Below are 23,089 nucleotides of genomic sequence, written 5' to 3'. Positions count from 1 at the left end.
GTAATCTAGTAGTTACTGGCTGAGTGAACCACGTGCCTACCAAGAAGTGAAATTCCTATATGATCCACCTTAATTCGTAAGCTCAAAGTATCACTAATTTCCTTTTTTCAAGAGCTAATTAAAACAGTATTTAGGAAAATATGATTCACTTGTTGTATTGCTGGGGCTGTCGCTATTTCATAGTACAGGTTTGAAGCATAATTGTCTTCATACCAATTTTCTCATTATTTTTAACTAGTGGCGTTGTGGAGCTTGAGTTTTACAAGGAATGTAATTATTTCGATCGAGTGTTGGAATGCGTTGAGATGAAGTACCAATCCAGAATATATTTTTATGGATTCGGTGATAAACACATACCGAGTGAGTTGTCTTCGCGGTTCGGGTCACATAACTGTACGTTAGCATTCGGGAGATGGTGGGTTCGCTTCTCACCGTTAGCAGCCTTGAACATTGTTACACCTCGTAATCTGCAGGCTTTAGGGCTGAGCAGCAGTCGCTTGGTAGGCCAAGGCCATTCGGGGCTCTTGTACCGTGGGGTTTGCTTATTTCGTACCTATAATAAAAACTCTGTACTTTCTCATTTTCACATCAGCCTCGAATCTCCGATCAATGCAGCTTCAGCACCTTATAATATAAAGAAAAGCAGGTTATAATACCCTTTCGTTTATAAGACAGTTATACTGTATCAGTCGTAATTTGACGCAATTTTAGCCAAGCTGAGTGGCTCAGACGGTTAAGGTTCGATCCTAGCTCAGTCTGGTGATAAAGGTACTCAAATACTTCAGCCCCGTGTCAGTAGATCTACCGGCAAGTTAAAAACTCCTGCTGGACAAAATTTCGGCACCTTGGCATCTCTAAAAGTGTAAAACTAGTCAGTAGGACGTAAAACTAATGTTATTATTATTATTATTATTATTATTATTATTATTATTATTATTATTATTATTATTATTATTGTTACTGAAACACCATGGACCATAGAGGTGTAAGAAGGCGCGGGCATGAATGGGTGGACAGAGAAAAGCTCAAATCTTAATTTAAAACTCTAAAATCTGAAATTATCTTTCTTTTCTTTTTTCTTTCACATTTTAAACTTTGTTAAACAATAATAAAATAACAGTTGGTTAGACAGAAGGGAGCTCTACAGCTCTTATAACAAAGTTATTTGAAACTATTACCAAGAGCACTACTGCTCCAATCAATTACAAGTTAGGAGACAGGGCTACAAAATTTGCAAAGCTTCAAAAGAGCGTATTTGCTCCACACAATTAATTAGGAGACTACTCTCCAAAATGTATAAGATTCAAGCCTCTCCAAGTCACAATCTAACTTTTACATCAGGTCAACTGAAAACAATTTCCACTGTCTAATTCGCTCGGCAGTCTTTCATTTAAATATGAAGTTAAATAAGAATAGTTAACTTTAACGGAGGCAATAAGTGCTCATTCTGCATGGCCTCAGGAAAAAAGGGTTAAACATTTTGATTTATGGCCAATATCAAAATGTTAAGAGGCGAACACTTGCATTCCTTTGAAATTCACTTGAAAATTCTTAAAACCCTATGTAGGCTTGTGGACCGAAGTTACAGAAGCTAAGCCTATACTACGGAGGTGACTAGATGGAGAGAAAATTTTAAATTACGAAAGAAAGAGATCAATTTTAAAGTTTACGAAATCATAGTCACCTCAGTACCAAGTTGAAGGGTAATAAAAGGGGGTTCACTCTCTTTATTCCCTAAGTTATACTAAAGTCTTTAGACTTGGTTGAAAATTGACATTAAAAGATTTAATTTTACATTAAGAAAACATTTTGAAACTTTCCCCTCACGTCAGGTTGCTGAGACTATTACATGATTAAAAGGTGTCTGCCATTACCTTGAGCTGGTGTGCCTTCCGGAGATGGGCAAGGCTAGCCCCCTGTCACCTCTACGAACACACTCGAAACTCCTTGACTGGAGCGATCGAAAAGACAACATGGCCCAAAAGGTCCCAGCTTTTATAGCGGAGAGGAAGGTTCCAGAATTATCTGGGCCGAAGCCCTGTACACACCAACAAATTATATTGGTTGATTTAATAAATTTACAAAATTCCTTATTGGTCGAAAATTTCGAAGAAGAAGAAGAAGAAGAAGAAGGAAGGGATAGCAGTGTTAGTAACCTAAGAACACAAAAATGAATTTACAACATGTCAGTTCTGAAAACCTCGAAATTACAAATTTCTTTGAAAATTAATTGTTCATATTCCCACCAGAGGGGGGCACATAAGTCGTCAGTAGAGACATCTGAAAACAAACGTTCGAACTTCTTCCACTACACGGTTTGAAGTACACTTTACAGGTGGACTTCTAAAAGTCGCTCACTTTAAATTGACGGAGCGTGTTTAGGTCCGGAACAATTATTATTATTATTATTATTATTATTATTATTATTATTATTATTATTATTATTATTATTATTATTATTATTATTATTATTATTATTATTATTATTTATTATTATTATTATTATTATTATTATTATTATTATTTTTTGTAGTAGTAGTAGTAGTAGTAGTAGTAGTAGTAGTAGTAGTAGTAGTAGTAGTAGTAGTAGTAGTAGTAGTATGCAAGTTCAGTAACTGGTTTCGGAATTCTGAAAATACTGTTATCAGAAATAACAGATTTCGATACTAAAGCATTTTGGAAACAGCATTCTCCTCCAAGCTCCTGCGAAAGAGTGACAAGTGAATCAGAATTACATTTGTGCAATTGTGATATAAATCATTTATTATGTTACGCAATGCATGAAAATTGCCATTAATTTGTAGTTACGTACTTAAATACATCTTTCTTTTGTTTCAGAATCTGAAGGATCAGATTCTAACGACGAATGTCTGGCTGGAACATGTGAGTACGGTATATTTTTATCTTTAGATGCTGTAATATTGCTTCTGGAATTAGAATATATGTATTTCGTATAGTCTATTAATTGCTGCTATTGTGCAGAAGAAAGGTGTTATTTCTCTAACCGGCTGTAGTGCATATCAGAAATGCGCGCATCCGTTTGCATGGAAACAGCTCATAGTAAACATGCTACGGAAATAATATCATATCGGACAGAACGAATATATAACTTTGTCATAAGTTGCCGTGGCTCAGCAAACAGCAAACAACTTCACTTTATATTTTCACACCAGGCAAATGCTGGGGCTGTACCTTAATTAAGGTCACGGCCACTCCCTTCCCATTCCTAGGCCTTTCCTATCCCATCGTCACCATAAGACCTATCTGTGTCGGTGCGACGTAAAGCAAATAGCAATATATATATTACTTTAACATTTGCTCAAAACCAGTTCTATTCTTCTCCTCCTTTCGAACAGGCCTAATTTGGATCACGTTCGTTCAACTGTGGGGTTTTGATGATTAACTTACTTGCTATGGTCGCATCTCCTACTGGAGTAGTTCCTCTCTTTCCTTCGTCCAGCTAGTACCTTTCTTCTTCAGTGGTTTTTGATGAAAACCACGGGCATTCTTCAGGATCTGTCTCACAGGCTGTCTATTTTGCAAGTCTGTTAGCCCCATTTCTTTCATGTCCTCACTCTCCATCAGCCATGTGGTACGGACAAGGTGAACAGGTTATTGGTCAGTCTGTTGGAAGTCAGTATTGCCACATGACCCCAGACATCTACCCTCCTTTTCCTGGCGCAGTCAGAGAGCCTCTCCATCTTGGAGTCAGTTCTAACATTATAATTATAAGAATTGTTATATGGACCACAGGGAGTGGGTATAATAAACGGCATTGGTCAGAGGGTTGGACGAAGGAAATAAAGAAAAGAGCATCTAATCGTTTCCTTTCTCTTTTTAAAAACTGTATAACACTTAATTAATGAATTGATAATAATAAAAATCATACATATCTATAACAAATAACAGGCTTGTGTTCTCAGAGCACAAGAAGATACAATGGAACAGCAATAGCTCCCGCTTTTTAAAAAGAATACAAGGCCTTAATGCCCCCAGATATAGGTTGAGAACTGTATAAAATTTCGTTACCTTCTTAACAATCTAAGGAAGGTAACAATCGCATAAATTCTAAGAGCTAGGAGAACACCGAAATAATCAGGAGCAAGGCTCTCAGTACGAAGGGCCGAAAAATATTTCATCCACTATTAAAATGACATTAAATTTACAAAAAGACCAGCAACAAAAGAAATAGGGAAATCATAAACGTAATTCACGATCCCCAAGAAATTGCATAATAGCAATATCTAATGGCGCACGAAACCCTGAGGACACAGAGGTTAAGCCCATGCTGCGCTGTGACTAGGAAATACCACATTACATTTTTAAAATTCCTAGCCATAGAAAAGAAAATAAAATCTAAAGGGAAACAAGGGGTCACACTCGTGCTTCCTTTAAAAAGATAATAACCATTGATTGGCACCTAAAATTTTAGTAGAAGAAAAAGAAGTTAAGATACCCCTACATGATTTTTGAAACAAATTGATTTGCCAGGTTCCTAACCTAGACTTTACATAATAGTTCGTTAATAAAGGTGTCCGTCTGCCAGCGGTTATTCAAGTAGTATTCAAAGCATGTCACTCCACCATGCCATTGCCCCCAAGCCGCCAGCTACCTGGACCAACAGGTCCTCGCTCTAGTCGACGACGATGGATGAGTTATTAGGAGGAAATGGCCGCGTCCTTATATTTATTGCAGACTATAGGCGGAAAACTATCGATAGCACTACGGTATCGATAGTTATCGATAGCGACCACTATCGTCATACATCGATAGTTAGTTGCCTATTATCGATAGTCAACGATTTTTTTTCATTTTTTTTTTTTTTTTTTTTTTTTTTTTCCATTGGCTTACTTTTCGCGCTAGCAGAAATTGTACGGCTATTTGCCGTTTAACTATCTCTCCGTACCTGCGACTTCAGTGCCGGCAGAAAGACTATTTAGCATTTTTGAAGGTGGGATTCTCAATTCAACCTAACAAAAAAATTATATGTTGTCAGAGACTGTATGTAGGCGAGAGAAAATAAAGCACATTTTAAGTCAAAAACTTATGAAAGCAACTGAAAACTCTCCTGCCATCTGTTGAGAATGCTGTTAAACATTTTTCCAAAGATATTACAATACCCGAGAAAATGTCGGGCGATCGAGAAATGAACACTGCAGCTGAACGAGAATTTCTCGGGCGGTCACGTTATGGGCAAGCGCGTGCAGCCCGAGAATGTCTCAGACGTGCCACCGAAGAGATTTATGAGTGATTCCGATTTGAATTTCAGAAATTACATAACATGAAATAGTTGTGTTTTCTACTGATTTTTGTGTATGTGTGGATTGTGTTCAATAAATGTTCTATTTTCGGGCATAATGATAATGATTAGTTCCACTTTTTGTAAACTATCGATTACTATCGATAGCAGAGCTCATAATATCGGAAAATATCGTTGGCGATTACTATCGATAGTTTGCCGCCTCTACTGCAGACTGATAGGGCACAGGTAGTGGAAACTTCATATTAATAAAAGGAAGGTGTGTTAATTCCTAAATTCAAAGTTCTCAATAAAATGTTCTAGCACAAGCTCCTAGGTGGCAACATCAATCGAGAAAGCGAAGCCTATGGGTAGGCTTTTGCAACTGAATCAGCAGCAGTGATATCTTGACGGAATTACACGTTTCAGTACTAGATTATACTAAGACAACGAGTTTCCTAACACCTGGGGGGTACTCTTCTTCATATTAAGTTATTATTATTATTATTATTATTATTATTATTATTATTATTATTATTATTATTATTATTATTATTATTATTATTATTATTATTATTATTATTATTATTATTATTATGCAAACGCATTAAATTTGGAGGATATCCCGTTTGCAATGCTTGCTTACGATGTTACAGTACTGTACCGGTGTATTCCAAGTTATGATAAGTCTTAGATGTATTTTTACCACAAATGTATCCAATTCAGGGACTTAAGTTTCGACATTATTTAACTTAATACCTTCTGCAGAGTGAAGGTTAATATCAAAACAAGGTACTGACTAAGGAAATAGGGTCGAACAGTATCAGTTATTAAATCATAGATTGGTCAGGAAAGTAAGTTTGTTCATTTATACACCTTTCATTGTTGTTTTTGACACTTTAGTATTACTAAAGAATATAATATGGAACCCAAGGTTTCAATATGAAGAATTTTGAGATGCTGATCAGGATTAAAGAAATGATTGTTTGTTATGAAGTGTTTGGTGAAATGCGACTTCGTGGTTTTATGTAATTTCCATGATCTAATACGTTCTTTCTTACTGTTTGTTTTTAATTTCCTCCTTCCTGACCGACGTAAATGGCGTTGCAGTCACCGCATTGGCATTTACATATAATTTATTTTAATTACTAATGATATCCTTTGTTTTTGACAATTTTAAGAAATAAGAATAACCCTACCTATGAAGGAGAGTCCCTAGTTTTTCACTGTCCACCTTTCCTTCTCACGATGGAGTGTGAGTACAATGAAATAATATTTAATTTCTTCTGTTTTGAGTCACTTATTTGTGAAAGAGTTTCGTCCCGTTGCCGTTGTCCACTGCAATTTATTTAATAATCTCAAGTTCTTTATCGAAATCTGACTGATTTCGGGGTAAAGTAAGATGTCTCTATACCGTAGTTTGTAAGACTAAATATGTGAAGTCTGTACTTACGTTAAAAAAATCTTATCGTGTTTTTCTGCTGTATTTGTAGACTGAATATGACTTTAAATAAAATCCCTGAAATTTGTGAAAAAAGCTACATCTAAACTTATCATAATGAGTAAACACCACAACATCTCTGCTACAACCATTAAACTACGGTATATGTCTATAATATAACAGGTGGCAGTTTTTAACGTTGATCAAAAACTAACACGAAATAATAACTTAAAATATTCACCTTAGGGTAAGAATACTACTAAAATAACCAGAGAAAAGCATCAGAAATAAATTCGATTATGATGCAAAGCAATATTAAATAATAACCACTTTTCCCTGCCTCATATGTGTACAGCTTTGACATAGACTACAGTCTTAAGTAATACAATAACATGGAACTATTTTAATATTTACATTGCAATAAAAGTTATTTGTGCGATTTTCTTCAAACACTTTCCATGTTAGATAAAAGGCACTACGACATTTATGCAATTATCCAATTCTTAAACAGGTTTGTAGTAGTTTCCGTTGTGTTTAGATGTGTATCACAGGTTGAATGCCTATGCAGGCAGTTTTGTCTGATAGGTAGGTCATGTGAGGTTAAATATCTCAACAAGAAGGGAAGTGTACCAAAGCTTCAGTGAATGTATGTGAATATTAATTTTAGCGACTCTCGCTTCCTAGTGCGGTATATTAAAATCTCCGGCATTGAATCTCACAAAATATCTTTTCGTTTACTTCACAAATATTTTTCATGTCTGAACAGCGCTTCTGTCTACTTATTGAAGAGTATAATTTCATCATTTGAGAGTATGATGCTGATATGGTGCAGTTTATTTCCTGGAATTATTTTGTTACAAGTATCAGCAGGCGATTTGTATTATCAACATCTCTCGCGAGCTCGCAGACAAAAGCTTCAGTTAAATGTAAGCGAGAGCATCGCGTTTAAAGATTTATCCATCCCCTAAACCTAGAGTAAAACAATGTTACTTATCACGTTTTACTAAACTAACGGGAAAATATTTGATAATTAATCTTTGTTAAACGGTACTGTTTTAATGTGGGTGTCTATTTTACGATGAATACTATGGAATAATATGCCTTTTAATCGGCGGATAATCATTCACACAGTCAGTAGCAAGGAACTAAAAACCTTAGGGTAGGAGTTTTGAAATACGTACTAGACACGAAGAAATCTATTCTAGCTATCCTTAGAATTATGTTTATTAATTGCCTTTCCCCACTGAACCATTCAAAAAACTGATCGACAGCTAAGGGAGATATTTGTTGAACATGTTAATCAGAAGCGAGTGACTATTACGCTTCGTTCATATCTGAACAATACACCGAGATAAAATGTAGTCCATTATTGGAGCTCTTTCAGTGCACCCACTGCAGCCATCGTAAACAATCATCATCATCATCATCTGTTTACCCTCGGACTCAGCGAGGGATCCCACCTCTACGCCTCGAGGGCAGTGTCCTGGAGCTTCAGACTCTTCGTCGGGGGATACAACTGGGGAGAATGACTAGTACCTCGCCCAGGCGGCCTCACCTGCTATGCTGAACAGGGGCCTTGTGGAGGGATGGGAAGATTGGAAGGGATAGGCAAGGAAGAGGGAAGGAAGCGGCCGTGGCCTTAAGTTAGGTACCATCCCGGCATTCGCCTGGAGGAGAAGTGGGAAACCACGGAAAACCACTTCCAGGATGGCTGAGGTGGGAATCGAACCCACTACTCAGTTGACCTCCCGAGGCTGAGTGGACCCCGTTCCAGCCCTCGTACCACTTTTCAAATTTCGTGGCAGAGCCGGGAATCGAACCCGGGCCTCCGGGGGTGGAAGCTAATCACGCTAACCACTACACCACAGAGGCGGACATCGTAAACAATAAGCTACAGTATGTTGACCTCAGTGCTTGGTTGCAATAATAATAAAAAGAAGGAGCGCTCAGTTGAGCATAGTAGAGAATCTTAGTCTTCACTGTAGTCTGTGATCGACTTCGTTCCTTTCGTGCACGTTGGTATGTGATATGTGTCACAATTTTTGCCGTACAGCACACACACGCAATCTACGTCTGGTTTGTGAAATCGCTTGTTAATACACAGCTTGTTGTGAAAGTCGTGTACTGAAAGTCTGGCTATTACATGTCTTTGCTTCTGGTTCTTTCTGGTCCAGGACTTCTCCACCATAGCAGGCGAGCTGTAAAATTCCAGCTGCATTTCCTCTCTCTTCTTATTTCGGTTCCTTGGTAGCTCTTGATATGGTCGTGTTGATGCTAGGTGATGCTGGGTCCTGATGTCCTCTATGAAGTAGGTTTCTCCTATCATCTCGTATAGAAGTCGTGAAGGGGCTGTCTTCCCTACTCCCGTTGCTCTTTTCATGCACATCGCCCTCACCTTTTCAATTTTGGATAATTCACCTATTTTGAACTTTTCCCAGATGATTTGTATGCCGTAGGTGATGACCGGGGTATCACACTTCTAAATAGTGCCATCGTCGTGCTGATAGACAGATTCCTAATATTTATGTAGTATATTGCCCTGATTGCTGCCGCTGTCCTTTCTTCTATGTGAAGTCTGTATGATGATGCTGTTTGCAGTGTAACGCCTGGGTATTTGAATGTGTGCCTGAAAATACAATGTTGTCGGTTGCTGCTGCTTTTCCACCCTTCCTAAAAGTCATCTCTACAGTTTTCTCTTGGTTTATAGTGACATCGTTTTCCTGTCCCACTTCTCCAGCTTGTTAATTGCTTCTTGTACTTCAGTCGTTATAGGAGACCCGACCACCATGTCATCTGCATACAGGATTATAATTGTATTCGAGTCCTCCTTAATGATTTTCATGATGTCTGCTGTATAGATGTTAAATAGTGTAGGACTGATACGGTCCCCCTGCAATACGCCATTCGTTTGAATAATCCGATTCTATGTTTCCACGTTGTTATTTATACATATGTAGTTATACTTCAAGAAATCTTCCTTTATCCTTGCAATTGGGTGGTCCTTTCCAGTCATTCCTTTAAGTTCCTCGATAAGCTTCCTCCTGTTTACGAAGTCGAACGCTTTCCTGTAGTCTACAAATATCACATAATACTTCCCCCCGGGGTGTCTAAGAGAGTCCTCTATTTGCTCTAATAGGTAGGAAATTGCTTGTAATGTACTCCTGCCGTTCCTGAATCCAAACTGATATTTCGGTATTTGACTGTTGATAATTTCCAGTAGTCTTTCATTTAGTACTTTCGTGAACATCTTGAACGTGCACTTTCCAATACCACTCCCTAGTACGAGTTTAGGCTTGTAGTACTTCCTTTCCCTTTATAGAGAATCTTCATTGTTGCTGTTCTCCAGCTTTCGGGTATCTGTGCTAATTCAATGCATTTGTTCATTAGATCTACCTAGAGATCTTGCATAATATCCACAGATTGCTTCAGGTACTCGATGTAGATATTGTCTGGTCCCGCTGCCTTTTTATTTTTCCCTCCTTTATCGCCCGCCTTACTTCCTCCTTCGTTACTGGATCATACGTGTGAACCTGTTGTGTTATTGGATCATATGCCTGACCTTTCTGTTGCTGGTTTAGAATTTTTCTTAAGTGGTTTTCCCATGCCTCTGTTGGTACTTCTCCTGTAGCGGGTGGGTTCTTCTTCCTTAGAGCTGTCTTCTGTCTGTTTCCTTGCTTCTCTCTATATATGGTCAGCTCTTTTCTGTTTTAGTAGACGTATGTATTCTCTTCTTCTCTCAGCGTGGAGTGTTAGGTTTGCTTGCTGTTTAGATGTTTTGGCTCTGAATAGTGCTCTTAGTGTTTCCTTTCTCTTTCTGTAGCATTCGCGGTCGAACCATCTTTGTGCTCGCCTTGTCCTCTTTTCCATGGTGGCTGCTTGCACTGCTTTCGTGGATATTTCTAAATCCTCATCTAATTTTCCCTTTTCGATAAGGTCCCTTGCCTTCTCTATTTCCCCCGTACTATTCTTCAGGATTTTGAAATGACAGGTGGAAGACAAAACCAGGCTATATGTGGAGCATGCGATAAGAAGGTCAGAGATGACGATATATCGCTACAATGTGACGGTATATGTGAGAAATGGCACCACATGGAGTGCACAGGCATGACGACAGGAGAGTTCGACATATTAAGACCGAAAAGCAGCAAACTGTTGTGGATATGCGAGTCATGAAAGCACCAGATAATCAAGAAAAGGGACAAAGAAAACAAGGAGATGGATAGCTGTCTCAGAAAGTGGACGCAATTATTGATTTCCTGCAAAACCAGCTAGGAACATCGACAGAAGAAGTAGAAAAATTGCTGAAAAAGGAGGGACCGCAAGTGACGCAAGGTATCCCAAAACCAAATGCTAAACCAGTAGAAACAAAGGATAACAACGGAGGAGGAACAGAAGATAACAGCATGACCAAACCAAATGCATACGAGAACAGCACAGAAGAACGAGAAGCTGACAAACGGATGCAGACAGAAGATGTGTAACGGTTCAAATCCCGTTACAAGATGATATCTGTATTTTTATTATTTTATCTGTATTATTATTATTATTATTATTATTATTATTATTATTATTATTATTATTATTATTATTATTATTATTATTATTATTATTATTATTATTATTATTATGTCCGTATTATTATTATGTTATCTGTGATATTGTTACTATTATTGTAATTATCAGTTTTATTCAATTCGATTTTGCAATGCCTGTTGCTTGCAAGATTGTACTTAGATGTATGCATATATACGTATATGTAGATTATCATTAAATACCTTTTTTATCTTTGTAAGTTTCCTATCTGTCTGACTAATTTTACAAACATATAAATCTGCATTTTAACTTGAAAAATCTGAATATCTGCATTTAAAATGGAAAATCTGAAAATTAATATTCATTAAATAAAATACACACTCGTCGGACCTTGTACTCACACTTACTTGTTACCTGCTTACTTACACATACGTTATTTGAAGGGCGCCAGCTGCCACTCAGTGCAGCAATAATAGAATGAGACTCTTGACTATCTCTAGGGTGTGGGGTAATAAGCTTACTTTTGACAACATACCATATAAGTTCTGGAAAAAGGAGATTGGCGTTCGGTTTCCCCATTAATTTTGAGGTTAAGATATTTTACTTTCATTGAAATAAAACTATGAATTCGTTTGATAGAACAAAATATATTCTTTAAATAATATATAAAAATAGTGAGTCTTGTTGCGATAAAACAGATGAGAATATGAAATTATGACATTGCAACTGAAAGAAACTAGGCATGAATTTGGATTCTTCTTGACCGGACATTTAACAATTTATACGAAATATTTCCCTCACTGATTCACTTGACTGTACCTTCAACACTTTGAGTGTAATTACGACGTATTCCTTTGATCTGGTGTTTACTGTAGATGTGTCACGCCTAACTTGGTGATACATCCTTGTGACTGCTTCTTCTCCATATCATCTGACTTCTTTGTAAGTCAATATGGTATTACCTCTTGGCAGGTCCAGGGTTGCCCTCTCTGACTTCATGGTAAGCCCTTGCGTCCGTGTCTTCAACTGAGTGAGCGACCAACCTTTTGGTCTCACTCTTTCAATGACCAATAATTAATGGCTCACTGAGTCTTCACCATCTCTCGTTCACACTCGTTGACTGACCAACTAAGGCCTCTTGATCTAGTAGACTTCTTCACTGTACTGCATCCGTATAACTAATGACTGACGCTACAATATGCACCCACCTAAGTACAATCTTGCAAGCAACAGGCATTGCAAAATCGAATTGAATAAAACTGATAATTACAATAATAGTAACAATATCACAGATAACATAATAATAATACGGACATAATAATAATAATAATAATAATAATAATAATAATAATAATAATAATAATAATAATAATACAGATAAAATAATAAAAATACAGATATCATCTTGTAACGGGATTTGAACCGTTACAGATGCATAGAGAGAGAAGGAAATATCAGCCAATTGACTCCAGTGGTGAAAAGGAAGGGAAAAGAACAGATCTCGCCGCGACCACCAATAATAGTAGGGACGAAGGAGGACGAAGACTTACAGGCAGGAGAAAAGACTGCTTGGCTATATGTGGGACGACTGAAGGAGAGCACCACCAGCGAATCTCTAACGCGCTTCCTTAATAAAAGTGCAATTACAGAGGGTGTATCGTGTGAGGATGTCAATTCCAAGGGGAACTACAAAGCGTTTTAGGTAGGAATGACATTCAAGAATCATTCTGACGTGGAGAATCCGGATTTCTGGCCGAAGGGAGCCTTTGTGAGGAGATTTCGGTTTCGGAGGGGACACTCACGAAGAGATGAGGAAGAGGGAGGATAACTTGAATAAGCCCATAAAAATACTTCTATGGAACATCGAAGAATTAAGGAATGCATTGCCATATATACAGGAAAGGACATTGACGGAGCGATATTTGCCGAGACATTTCTTACAGAACCACTGAATCTGTAGTCATTCTACGCAGTGCATGCATTGGCAACACTGACACCTGGGAAGCCAGCAGGGGAGTCATATGCTACTATAAAAGCAATTTGGGAAACCTCGAGGGCACTTGGTAATAATTAGGACTACAATGGTCACTCTCATAGAAATATACATCCCAAGGGGCGAACCAACGTAAAACTTCATAGAAACGGTATCCAAGGTAACAGAACAAACACAAAACGAGGAAAGTGTATTATCGCTGGGGATTTAAACTGCAGAACTACAGAGCTATCAGCATGGTCTTACGGACTAAATGCCAAAATGTGTAAATTTAAAAAATAAAAAAAACTGCAGAACTGACAAAGCCTGCACTAAGACAGACTTGCGTATGGAAGCTTTAGAAGAGCAAGGTTTTAAAATGGCAAACAACAAACATGTACCTACATTCATAGCCCCAAATGGAATTAGTACAATCGACCTCGGGAACAGTCTACAATTAATGAAGCAGTAAGGACTGTGGACGTCCTCAGAAGCACCCATAAGGAAGCATATCCCTATTATAACGCTGATTCAAAGACAAACAAAGACAAATGTGTTGGAGCAAATCAAATACTCGAGGAAACTGGAGCTCGAAATGCTTCGTTGCGATGGTATAAGAAAACAGTACATCAAGAGGACAAAGAAGCAGTTCATATAGCTGCGATCAGAAGCGCCACCTACATCTCTCAAAAATTTCGTGCTCACAAAAAGCTCTTTTGTATCATTCTTATTTGCCTCGAGCTCCTCCATAGAGATATTTCGGTGTAGATAGATCGCTCCTTGGACCTTGGTAGATCTGACTATAACAATGCAATCTGAGCAGTTGTCTATCCCGCAAGAATAAAATAAATCGCTCTAGAGACGAAATCCGCTAATGATATTTAATCTTGCTAATTAAATCAGCTGCTTGCGTCAAGAGGCTAACTAGTATTGTTACGTTTCAGCCCCGGGGTAGCCCCATTCGGTACATTCAGGGAGTTAGTGAGTAGTGAGTCAGACGACCGGGGATTTCCCAGCTGGCCGGCCTTTATGTGTGTTGTTCACGCCAGCTGATTTATCTGTGAGTTTATCTGAGATGCAACGACAGCTAGCCTCCCTATTTATGCTCTTAGCTCGAGTGACGTGTACCAGAATATTCGCTATGTGACTAGAGACGAAACATTAGGCCTATTAGTGGCCCTTGGGCTACGCCCGCCTTAATCGTTCGCGTGCTTGACAGTGTGTTGTGAACATCTACTTCGAACTCTCGGCCTTCCAGGTATGATTTAATTAATCTTATGTACCCTGGATGGAATTCGTGGTCTATTAATTTCGCTAATTGGCCTTCGTGCCACACTTTATGCCTTCTGGATATCAAGAAATACCGTGCCTGTGTCCCTCCGCTTGTTTAGTCCGTTGGTCGCTTGTTCGATGACCCGGGTAAGCAGTTGCGGGGCGGAGTGGCCGTTTCTAAAACCGAATTGTTCGTTTCGAATGATTCCTTTTTCGTTGATATGTGTTACTAGCCTTTTCAGCAGTATTTTCTCGAATACTTTGCTGAGGGCGTCCAGGAGGCTGATGGGTCTGTAGTTATTTGGGACAGACTTGTCCTTGCTTGGTTTCCCAAACACAAGGATTCTCGCCTTTTTCCACTGCTCTGGATAATACTGCAATTGGAACATTGCATTATATATGCCACCCCCTGAGGTCCGGGTTCGATTTCCGCTTCTGCCAGGAAATTTGAAAAGTGGTACGAGGGCTAGAACGGGGTCCACTCCACCTCGGGATGTCAACTGAGTAGAAAGGATTTCGATTCCCTCCTCAACCATCCTCGAAGTAGTTTCCCGTGGTTTCCCACTTCTCCTTCAGGCAAATGGCGGGATGATATCTAACTTAAGGCCACGGCCACTTCCTTCCCTCTTCCTTAGCTATCTCTTCCAATCCTCACATCCTACCAGGCCCCTGTTCAGCATAGCAGGTGAGGCCGCCTGGGTGAGGTACTGGACCTTCTTCCCAGTACACCCCACCCCCCCGCCCCCGACTCAAAGCCTCACGCTCCAGGACACTGCTCTTGAAGCGGTAGAGTGGGATCCCTCGCTGAGTCCAACGGAAGAAACAACCCTGGAGGGTAAAAAGATTAAGAAAGAAAGAAGAAAGGAAGATTATAACGGTTACAGATATCTACACATGGTCTATTATAATACTTAGGTGCTGCAGTAAGAATGTAAAGCAGAGGGCGTATAAGACTCTGGCAAGACCCCAATTAGAGTAAGGTTGCAATGTATTGGACACAAACCAGGATTACTTGATACGAGAACTGGAAAATTCTGCAGTTGTACCATGCATAGGAGTTTGTTCTTATCTATTTAATTATTTAATTAAATCATTGTGATAATAAATATTTATTTATTTATTTATTTATTTATTTATTTATTTATTTATTTATTTATTTATTTATTTATTTATTTATTTATTTATTTATTTATTTATTTTATGGACTCATTTTGTGTAGGGTGACTCAGAATATAAATCCTGCTGTTATGCTAAACTATCTTAGAAGGAGTCTCTCCTCCATGGTAAAACGCAGAGAAATGCCTGGTGCAATGATAATGAGGATAGCAAGCCAAGAAGTACGTTCATAAACACTAGGACTGTTTGTCAATTGCAGTTTACCAAATTTGGAGGAGAACACGCGTCGTGTTTCATTGCCTCTAGCGGGCCAACGGAAGCCACTATGGGGGAACTGTTGTTTCTCGCCTGGCGTTGCGCAGACCCGGTTACACGAGGAGCTCTCATCAACAGCCTGCGCGGATATTGCAGAACGAAAAGGTCTCGTATACTTCCTTTATCCACATTTACGTTTAATTTACGTATGTTACTGAGGACTGACAGTTGCTCTATAGTCATCAGATGCAGGCCAGGATGCGCAATATTGTTGTCTTAGCAGCATATAGTTGTAATACAAAATTGATGGTGAATTGGACTATACATCTTGGCTTTGTTATCTTCCTTATCAGCTTCCGAATCATCCCTTTACATTTTGCCGTAGAGGAGACAGTCGCCCTGGACATTTTACAAGCTACAGCGTCTTCAAGTTCTTAATTCTGTATATTGTTAAATTGAAATGAAATGGCATATGGCTTTTAGTGCCGGGAGTGTTCGAGGACAAGTTCGGCTCGCCAGATGCATGCCCTTTGATTTGACTCCCGTGGGTGACCTGCGCGTCGTGATGAGGATGAAATGATGATGAAGACGGCACATACACCCAGCCCCCGTGCCAGCGAAATTAACCAATTAAGGTTAAAATTCCCGACCTTGCCGGGAATCGAACGCGGGACCCCTGTGACCAAAGGCCAGCACGCTAACCATTTCCCCATGGAGCTGGACTCTTGTTAAATTAAACTTAAATAATAGGGAAAAGGTAAATTAGGACGTAAGATACATTTTTGACAGGTATTTTGATATAAAATTATGTACTCATTTCTTCATATCCTCTAATGATAATAGAAGCGTCTGATTCTACCTCCGAATATTATAGGATAGAATGGAAACTTTTGCTTTATTAGCCTGGACCTAAATTTGAAACCTCTAGGTGATTAATGTGGCCCGTTATCAAAATACAGCAGAAATCTCAAACTTTGAGTGTATCACATTTAGAGCTAATGGTGTTCAGCTGATAGGGCCCGTTTTAACTAACAAATAACTACCTGTTAAAACCAACATTGACTAAAAATAGCTGACCATATTCTTCTGTGAGTGAGCAGTAAAGTTCACACCTTTTTCCTTCAGCGATTTTTTGGCCGTCGGTGTAAATCTGAACGAAGTCGGACCAGATATTATTAACAACGTGTGAAACAGCATTGTTCAGAATGTAAGAAGAAAATGTCAGACCTATTAAAAAAAGTACTTCATGCAATAGTTAAGATTACAAATTTTATAGAATCTCGGCCGTTAAATACCAGACTCTTCTCAAAATAATGTGCAGAAATATGAAGACAACATAAGCAGATATTTCTGCACACAGAAGTGCGTTGGTTCTCAAGGGTAAAAGTATTGCAGGTATTCTTTGCGTTACGCTATTAAGTATAACTATTTCTGAATGATTTCAAATTCCCATGTGATCAGTTGGGCAACTTTCCTTGGATGTGTATGACAACCTACTTTGGCAGTGGCGTGAATATTTCTTGCTTGAACATAAGATCGCAGCAATAATTTATAAAATTTAGGCTGTGGCTAGCCGATCTAAAGCTAGTAGTTTCAGTTACATTCAAACATAAGAGTAATTTCTAGAGTCCACTGACGAAGGATTACCAACAAGAATTAAACGCATCATCACTGGGCATCTGCGTGATTTAGCGTCTAGCTTTAGTGATTATTTCCCTGCATCAGATCCCGTAAATTCATGAATAATAAATCCTTTTGAACAGGGTAAGTGGTAATAATCCTGAGGAGGAATATGAACTTGTTGAAGTGATTTCTCATGTATTATTGAAGACATTTTCCAGACAATGTACACTTGATCGGTACCGTAAAGGTATTTTCTCATGACAAGGATGTAGATGAAAAGATTTGAAATGTCGAGTTCCATTTTGGGTTACCTGAAGGACAAACGCAGAAATCGCCTCCATTTTGATACTGCTGTAAAGCTAAAAGTAGGTATAGAACCAGATCTTGAAAGAATTGTTCCATACAAAAATAAGCATGATTTCTCCCCCAGTGTAAACGAAGAAATTACGAAACTGTACTTTTTATCTATAGTAGTTCGCTATAAATAAATTTTCCTGTAAATTTGCTCTATTTGACTATTAAAATATATGAAGATCGTAGCGGACCTTCGGAAATAAGAAGGGGTCAAGATTTCGCTAATTGGGAACAACTGTAATAGAGAATGCAATTTTTATAAATTAACAACATAATTTAACATTAGTAAAATCTTAGATCTTGTGTTCATTGAGCTAACAAAAGTATCAAAGGACTAAATAGAAATCTAAAAGTATTCAGGAAGGTTGCTTTGTAATTTTGGTATATAAAATGTATTGTAATGAGACGGGTTTACTGTTATTTGAAAAGCTGACACTAATGTGCTATTAAAGCCAAACTAAGCATTACTGGAGCTCAAAAGTCAATCAGTGAGGAAGGATGAACGGATGCATAATATATGAAATGGTTAGAAAAACAAAGTTTGGAACACGAATTATTTAGAACAAAAACTCTCCACCAATTGCAAACAGAGTACATGATAACATTTCATAAATCCCAAAACCGCTCTCTGATACATTCGTGCGTTTGCCCAAGTCCTGAAAGGATGACTATGCCTGACCGGGGACCTCCCATTCGGTCCGAGGGCATGCCGCGATTGTTCTCTTTGTCTGGTGTGTGGCTGGCAAGTTAGAGCACTCATGCAAATATTGCTAAAGCAGTACTGTGCATTATTTAGTTCTCTGCAAGCATTTTCCGTGTTCCCTCTTATGCGAGAACATGTCACGGAAGAAAACTGGAATACACGGTGAGTTAATTTCAGCAATATTTGTCCAGGTACTAACTAAAACATGGATCTTTAAGCAATGGCATTTTATATAAGACCATTATAGTGCTGCTTGATCATAGCTCTTTTGGTCCTGAAGGCTATGGGAATCAAGCACAAAGGCATATCAGTTATCCACAATCTTTAAAAGAATCGAATCACTATGATAAGAATCGATGGATGTGAAAGAGAAGTAGCTGTGTAGTAAAGAATAAGGGAGAACTTCGCATTCAACATTAATTAATTCTAATGGGTGTGTAATAATAATAATAATAATAATAATAATTTCGTGATGCACTTCTGCGGCAGACCCCCCAACGAAGGTGGGCGACATCTGCAGTGTATATTGTTGCGTACCAGCCATGCCATAGCCCCCTTCGGTACTTCCTGAAAGGATGACTGTACTTGACCGTGGACCTCCCATTCGGTCCAAAGGCATGCCGCGATTGTTCTCTTTGTCTGGTTTTCCCCGCCCTTCTTGAAGGTACACGATAATGTTCCGTCTCTAGCCGAGCCCCGAAGACTCTAGTGCTTCACCATCACGATATACAATGGAGGCTAGCGAACAATCAGTGAGTAGTTGAACTGGGACGGCAGTGGTGTCGTCAGTGTCCCCACCACAGTCAGTGTCTGAGTACGTGAGTACTGTGAGTACTGAGTACGGTACTGTGTGTGCACTACAGAGGACTGAAGACCATCATGGTGTTAGTGTGTTGAACAGCTGGCGTGAGCAGAATTGGAGCAGTGTTAACTGTTGTTGTGAGGAATATTGTAGTGCTGCCTAGCACTGTTGAGATGTTCCTGTTGAGTGGCCGCTGTTTAGTTGTCCGTGTTAAGTAGTTCACTGTCTTCGTGACTTTCTTCTGGAATCGAACTAACACTGTAGCCCTGTGTTCGTTGTTGTTGTTGCTAGTGGCTTTACGTCGCACCAACACAGATAGGTCTTATGACGACGATAGGATTAGAAAGGCCTAGGAGTTGGAAGGAAGCGGCCGTGGCCTTAATTAAGGTACAGCCGCTGCATTTTCCTGGTGTGAAAATGGGAAACCACAGAAAACCATCTTCAGGGCTGCCCTGTGTTCGTATATGTCCGCCTACAGCTGTGCGGAGTGACTGGACTTGCGAGCGAAAGTGAACAAGGTAACGCCAACGAGCTGGACTACCTACTATGAGGAAAGACAGGGACTTCGTTAATAACTAGCAATTAGTTGAGTGTGAAGTAATTCATCGTTGAATATAATTGTGTGTGTGTGTGTGTGTGTGTGTGTGTGTGTGTGTGTGTGTGTGTGTGTGTGTGTGTGTGTGTGTGTGTGTGTACCAATTTGGCCATCCTAGAATTAAATTAGGTCGATAAAACAGACAGTGATTCTTCGTAAAAATATTAAATTGTGTGTTGGTGTGGTGGAGTGCAGTGTTGTGAGTGGTGTGTGTTACAAGAACAGTAAACCATTTCTTAGATGGCTTTGTGAGGATTTATAACCCAATTCATCTCTCAGTCATGCTAATTTACGCTAAAACGACGAAGCGAGGTGACAGTATTAAAATGATGACACAAAATAAAGAGCAAACGATGTGATAATATTAAAATAGCAAAGCAAAGTCACCTCCGTACAGACCATGAAGGCCCTTGGAGGAGTGCAAGGTAAAGGCTTCCACCATTGTTAACCTCGGCAAGTGATGGGATAGAGTGGTATGCGTTGATTGTTCCAGATATGATGCTAAACACGTTACGTTCATTGCTGGGGTTGGTTTACCTCATCCGGTGCGGGGATGTTGTTGAGAATTCCGGGACTCTCAACGCCGAGGTTTACTACCAGTTTCGGAGTCTTTGGATGAAGAACAATGTGAAAGAACTCTATTCGTCAGCAGCTCATGCAGTCTGGGCTGGTGCATAAGGTCGTAGGGTCAAAAGTTCTCCCAATAAACATTCATATTTTAATTTTTACTTAGTGATACATTATATACAGCACACAGGATTGAAATTCGTAAGTAAATGACTATTACTTCTAAAATGAGAAATCTGGCTTCAGGGTAGAGCGTAAAATCACAATCCCCATGTGACCGTAGAACAGACGTTTAAAGTACATGCTCTGCAAACGTTGCCGCTGGCTATGTTTCTTGGGGAAGAGGACTGCTGTAATGAGAGAGTCTCGGTCACAGTGAGCGTGAAGGGTAGCAGGTTGTTCTCTGAAAAGAACGGAGAAAAAGAAATAAAACTGCACAGTTCACTGACTTGTATTTCCGAATGTGCTATTGTTGAAAATAATACTACAACCACATCAATGACTACTGTGGTAAGAGAAAGATGTTTCTATATATTATATTCCTGAGAAGTGCAGAGAGGTAAAAATGCGCTGGCTGTGGTCGAGAGATTTGCCACAGCCAAAGAAAGAAGGGTGGATCTGGCATAAGAATTCTTCTTCTTCTTAATCTGCCTACCCTCCAGGGTTGGTTTCTTCCTTGGACTCAGCGACGGATCCCACCTCTGCCGCCTCAAGGCCAGTTTCTTGGAGCGTGATACATTGGGTCGGGGGATACAACTGGGAAGAATGACCAGAATCTCGCCCAGGCGGCCTCACCTGCTATGCTGAACAGGTGCCTTGGTGGGGGATGGGAAGATTGGAAGGGACAGACAAGGAATAGGGAAGGAAGCGTCCGTGGCCGTAAGTTAGGTACCATCCCGGCATTTGCCTGGAGGAGAAGTGGGAAACCACGGAAAACCACTTCCTGGATGGCTGAGATGGGAATCGAACCCACCTCTACTCAGTTGACCTCTCGAGGCTGAGTGGAACCCGTTCCAGCCCTCATGCCACATTTCGAATTTCGTGGCAGAACCGGGAATCGAACCCGGGCCTCCGGGGGTGGCAGCTAATCACACTAACAACTACACCACAAAGGCGGACGACATAAGAATTAATAAGGTAAACTTTGGCACATTGTATTTTATTGTTTATACTGCATGTGTAATTATGTGTATGTTAAGCTTATGCCGGCCCTGCGGTGTAGGGGTAGCGTGCCTGCCTCTTACCTGGAGGCCCCGAGTTCGATTCCCGGCCAAGTGAGGGATTTTTACCCGTACCTGAGGGCTGGTTCGAGGTCCACTCAGTCTACGTGATTAGAATTGAGAAGCTGAGAAGCTATCTGACGGTGAGATGGCGGTCCCGGTCTCGAATGCCAAGTATAATAATAATGCTATTTGCTTTACGTCCCACTAACTACTCTTTTACGGTTTTCGGATACGCCGAGGAGTCCCGCAGGAGTTCTTTTACGTGCCAGTAAATCTACCGATACGAGGCCGACGTATTTGAGCACCTTCAAATACCACCGGACTGAGCCAGGATCGAACCTGCCACGTTGGGGTCAGAAGGCCAGCGCCTCAACCGTCCGAGCCGTTCGTCCCGGCAATGCCAAGTATAACGGCCCAGAAGATTCGTCGTGCTAACCACACGACACCCCGTAATCTGCAGACCTTCGGGTGGAACAGCGGTCGCCTGGTAGGCCATGGCCCTTCAGGACTGTTAAGCTATGGGGTTTCCTTTCTATCTGAGGTTTGCATTATCCGTGTCTGAATTTAAACCATAAAATGACCCTTCGCCCCCCCCCGCCCGGTCCTCCGCCAAACGAAGCTTCACGGGCCACCACTGAGCTCATGTTTCATATATAGAGCATCTTTTAGCCGCCTGGTTTGTGATTCAATCGAACAGGACGCCGACGGCCGGAAAATGAAGTTCGTTTGAATACATTCCATTTTTTCGAGAAGTACTTGTCCGAGTTACAAAGTAATCAAATCACTGGATTTGTAATATCCGTAAGTTTAAAGGTAGGTGTATACAACAGCGTAGTTAGTAGTTATCTCAGGAGATATTGATACCTTGGATAAGTACTGCGGAGCTCGATAGCTGCAGACGCTTAAGTGCAGCCAGTATCCAGTATTCGGGAGATAGTAGGTTCGAACCCCTCTGTCGACAGCACTGAATATGTTTTTCCGTGGTTCCCATTTTTCACACCAGGCAAATGCTGGGGCTGTACCTTAATTAAGGCGACGGCCGCTTCACACTCCAGACCCTTTCCTGTCCCATTGTCGCCTTAAGATATATAGTAGATAGATAGATAAGAAATGGGTGAGCCCTGTTTTTGCAGAGCTCCACACGTAGGTCTATGAAGACCCTTTGTGCCCCTTGAACGGGTTTGCCTAGTCCAGACCTAGTGCTCCTATAAAGGATACTAGTGTCCGGATTTTGGCGTTCCTGATGTCCTCCAGGCTCACAAAATGTGAGCCCAGGTATCGATGTCTAGTGCTTGCAAAAGCCTCGCACTGACATAACACATGCGCGGAGGTCTCCTCCTCCTTGCCGCATCTTCTACACATCGGATCCTGGGTGATTTTCATGATGTGTAGGT

General features: G+C 40.0%; 1 protein-coding gene across 1 annotated transcript in view; it reads left to right on the top strand.

The window, feature by feature from the left end:
• nAChRalpha2 (nicotinic acetylcholine receptor alpha2) overlaps positions 1-23,089 on the top strand; it is a 687,424-nt gene that overhangs the window by 304,230 nt on the left and 360,105 nt on the right. The window contains exon 2 of the mRNA XM_067137204.2: positions 2,839-2,883. Within this exon, the coding sequence (XP_066993305.1) occupies positions 2,839-2,883 (45 nt within the window). The remainder of the gene's footprint in view (positions 1-2,838; positions 2,884-23,089) is intronic.

The sequence above is a fragment of the Anabrus simplex genome, chromosome 1, assembly GCF_040414725.1.
Source record: "Anabrus simplex isolate iqAnaSimp1 chromosome 1, ASM4041472v1, whole genome shotgun sequence".
Lineage (NCBI taxonomy): Eukaryota > Metazoa > Arthropoda > Insecta > Orthoptera > Tettigoniidae > Anabrus > Anabrus simplex.
Note: the sequence above shows the minus strand (reverse complement) of the source record. Positions and strands in the feature narration are given on the sequence as shown.